This window comes from Dendropsophus ebraccatus, chromosome 13 (genome assembly GCF_027789765.1).
Source record: "Dendropsophus ebraccatus isolate aDenEbr1 chromosome 13, aDenEbr1.pat, whole genome shotgun sequence".
NCBI classification, from domain to species: Eukaryota; Metazoa; Chordata; class Amphibia; order Anura; family Hylidae; genus Dendropsophus; species Dendropsophus ebraccatus.
Genome location: NC_091466.1, coordinates 81,655,540 through 81,658,039, shown reverse-complemented (window position 1 = coordinate 81,658,039; position 2,500 = coordinate 81,655,540). Strand labels below are relative to the sequence as shown.

At 54.7% G+C, this 2,500-nt stretch overlaps 1 protein-coding gene across 1 annotated transcript in view; it reads left to right on the top strand.

The window, feature by feature from the left end:
• The window catches only part of SPTLC2 (serine palmitoyltransferase long chain base subunit 2), a 13,924-nt gene that overhangs the window by 6,847 nt on the left and 4,577 nt on the right, over nucleotides 1-2,500 (top strand). Inside the window, exons 4-6 of the mRNA XM_069951406.1 lie at nucleotides 1-8; nucleotides 1,850-2,069; nucleotides 2,193-2,319. The exon at nucleotides 1-8 is cut by the window's left edge and continues 98 nt beyond it. Coding sequence (XP_069807507.1) covers nucleotides 1-8; nucleotides 1,850-2,069; nucleotides 2,193-2,319 — 355 coding nt within the window. The remainder of the gene's footprint in view (nucleotides 9-1,849; nucleotides 2,070-2,192; nucleotides 2,320-2,500) is intronic.

Sequence of the window (2,500 nt, the reverse complement as noted above, 5' to 3'; positions counted from 1 at the left end):
ATATACAGGTGAGGGGTGTGTATGTGGGGGGGTGTATACAGGATATACAGGTGAGGGGTGGGGGGGGTGTATACAGGATATACAGGTGGTGGGGGTGGGGGTGTATACAGGATATACAGGTGAGGGGGGATGTATACGGGTGAGGAGGGTGTATACAGGATAAACAGGTGAGGGTAGTGTATACAGGAGGAGGGTGGTGTATATAGGATATACAGGTGAGGGGGGTGGTGTATATAGGATATACAGGTGAGGGAGAAGTGTATACAGGATATACAGGTGAGGGGGGATGTATACAGGATATACAGGTGAGGGGGGGTGTATACAGGATATACAGGTAGGGGGGGTGTATACAGGATATACAGGTGAGGGAGGGGAGTATACAGGATATACAGGTGAGGGTGGTGGTGTATACAGGATATACAGGTGAGGGAGGGGTGTATACAGGATATACATATGAGGGAGGGGTGTATACAGGATATGCAGGTGAGGAAGGGGTGTATACAGGATATACATATGAGGGATGGGTGTATGCAGCATATACAGGTGAGGGAGGGGTGTATACAGGATATGCAGGTGAGGGAGGGGAGTATACAGGATATACAGGTGAGGGGGGTGGTGTATACAGGATATACAGGTGAGGGAGGGGTGTATACAGGATATACATATGAGGGATGGGTGTATACAGGATATGCAGGTGAGGAAGGGGTGTATACAGGATATACAGGTGAGGGGGGTGTATAAAAGATATACAGGTGAGGGGGGTGGTGTATACAGGATATACAGATGAGGGAGGAGTGTATACAGGATATGCAGGTGAGGGAGGGGTGTATACAGGATATACAGGTGAGGGGGTTGTATAAAGGATATACAGGTGAGGGGGGGGTGTATATAGGATATACAGGTGAGGGAGGGGTGTATACAGGTGAGGGAGGGGTGTATATAGGATATACAGGTGAGGGAGGGGTGTATACAGGTGAGGGAGGGGTGTATATAGGATATACAGGTGAGGGGGGTGATGTATATAGGATATACAGGTGAGGGGGGGGGTGTATATAGGATATACAGGTGAGGGGGGTGATGTATATAGGATATACAGGTGAGCGGGGTGTATACAGGATATATAGGTGAGGGGGGTGTATACAGGATATGCAGGTGACGGGGGTGTATAAAGGATTTCAATTGGGGGGTATACAGGTGGGAGGGGAAGATAGGAGTTGTGTCTGGCACAGTTGGGGTCAGGTCTGTGCCTGTTGTCTGGCCGTCTCGGGGGTTGTGTGGCATGGTTGGGGTGAGGTCTGTGCCTATTGTCTGGCCATCTCGGAGGTTGTCTGGCACGGTTGGGGTCAGGTCTGTGCCTGTTGTCTTGCCGTCTCGGGGGTTGTCTGGGTTGGTTGGGGTCAGGTCTGTGCCTGTGGTCTGGCCGTCTCGGGGGTTGTCTGGGTTGGTTGGGGTCAGGTCTGTGCCTGTCATCTGGCCGTCTCGGAGGTTGTCTGGCACGGTTGGGGTCAGGTCTGTGCCTGTCGTCTGGCCGTCTCGGGGGTTGTCTGGCACGGTTGGGGTCAGGTCTGTGCCTGTCGTCTGGCCGTCTCGGGGGTTGTCTGGCACGGTTGGGGTCAGGTCTGTGCCTATTGTCTTGCCGTCTCGGGGGTTGTCTGGGTTGGTTGGGGTCAGGTCTGTGCCTGTGGTCTGGCCGTCTCGGGGGTTGTCTGGGTTGGTTGGGGTCAGGTCTGTGCCTGTCGTCTGGCCGTCTCGGAGGCTGTCTGGCACGGTTGGGGTCAGGTCTGTGCCTGTCGTCTGGCCGTCTTGGAGGCTGTCTGGCACGGTTGGGTGACTGTCTCTCCCCCTGCAGCATGGAGGGCTCCATCGTCCGACTGCCGGAGGTCATCGCCCTGAAAAAGAAGTATAAGGCGTACCTGTTTCTGGATGAGGCGCACAGTATCGGGGCGTTGGGCCCTCACGGACGGGGCGTGGTCGATTACTTTGGTCTGGACCCCCGGGACGTGGACATCATGATGGGGACGTTCACAAAGAGCTTTGGTGGAGCGGGGGGCTACATCGGAGGCACAAAGGTAAGTTCCTGTACTAGTATGGTATGTGCCTTCCTCTTCTGGTCATGTGATCAGCCATGTGACTTAGTATTTGTCCCCCCCCCCCCCCCCCCCCCCCCCCCCCCCCCCCCCCCCCCCCCCCAGGTCCTTATTGATTATTTACGAAGACACTCACACAGCACGGCGTACGCCACCTCCATGTCACCGCCCGTGGCCGAGCAGATTCTCACTTCTATGAAGTGCATTATGGGTGAAGATGGCAGCGGCCTCGGTGAGTAGCACAGTATGACGGGTGATATAACTGGTTAGTGATGATGTCACAGGATGGGGATGGCAGCTAGATGGCACCATGCAGCGGTGGCCACAGGGATGATGGGAGTTGTAGTTTTGCAGCAGTCTGTCACATTTACACATCCAGCATCATGTGCGGTTGAGGAGACACTTGTGACCTC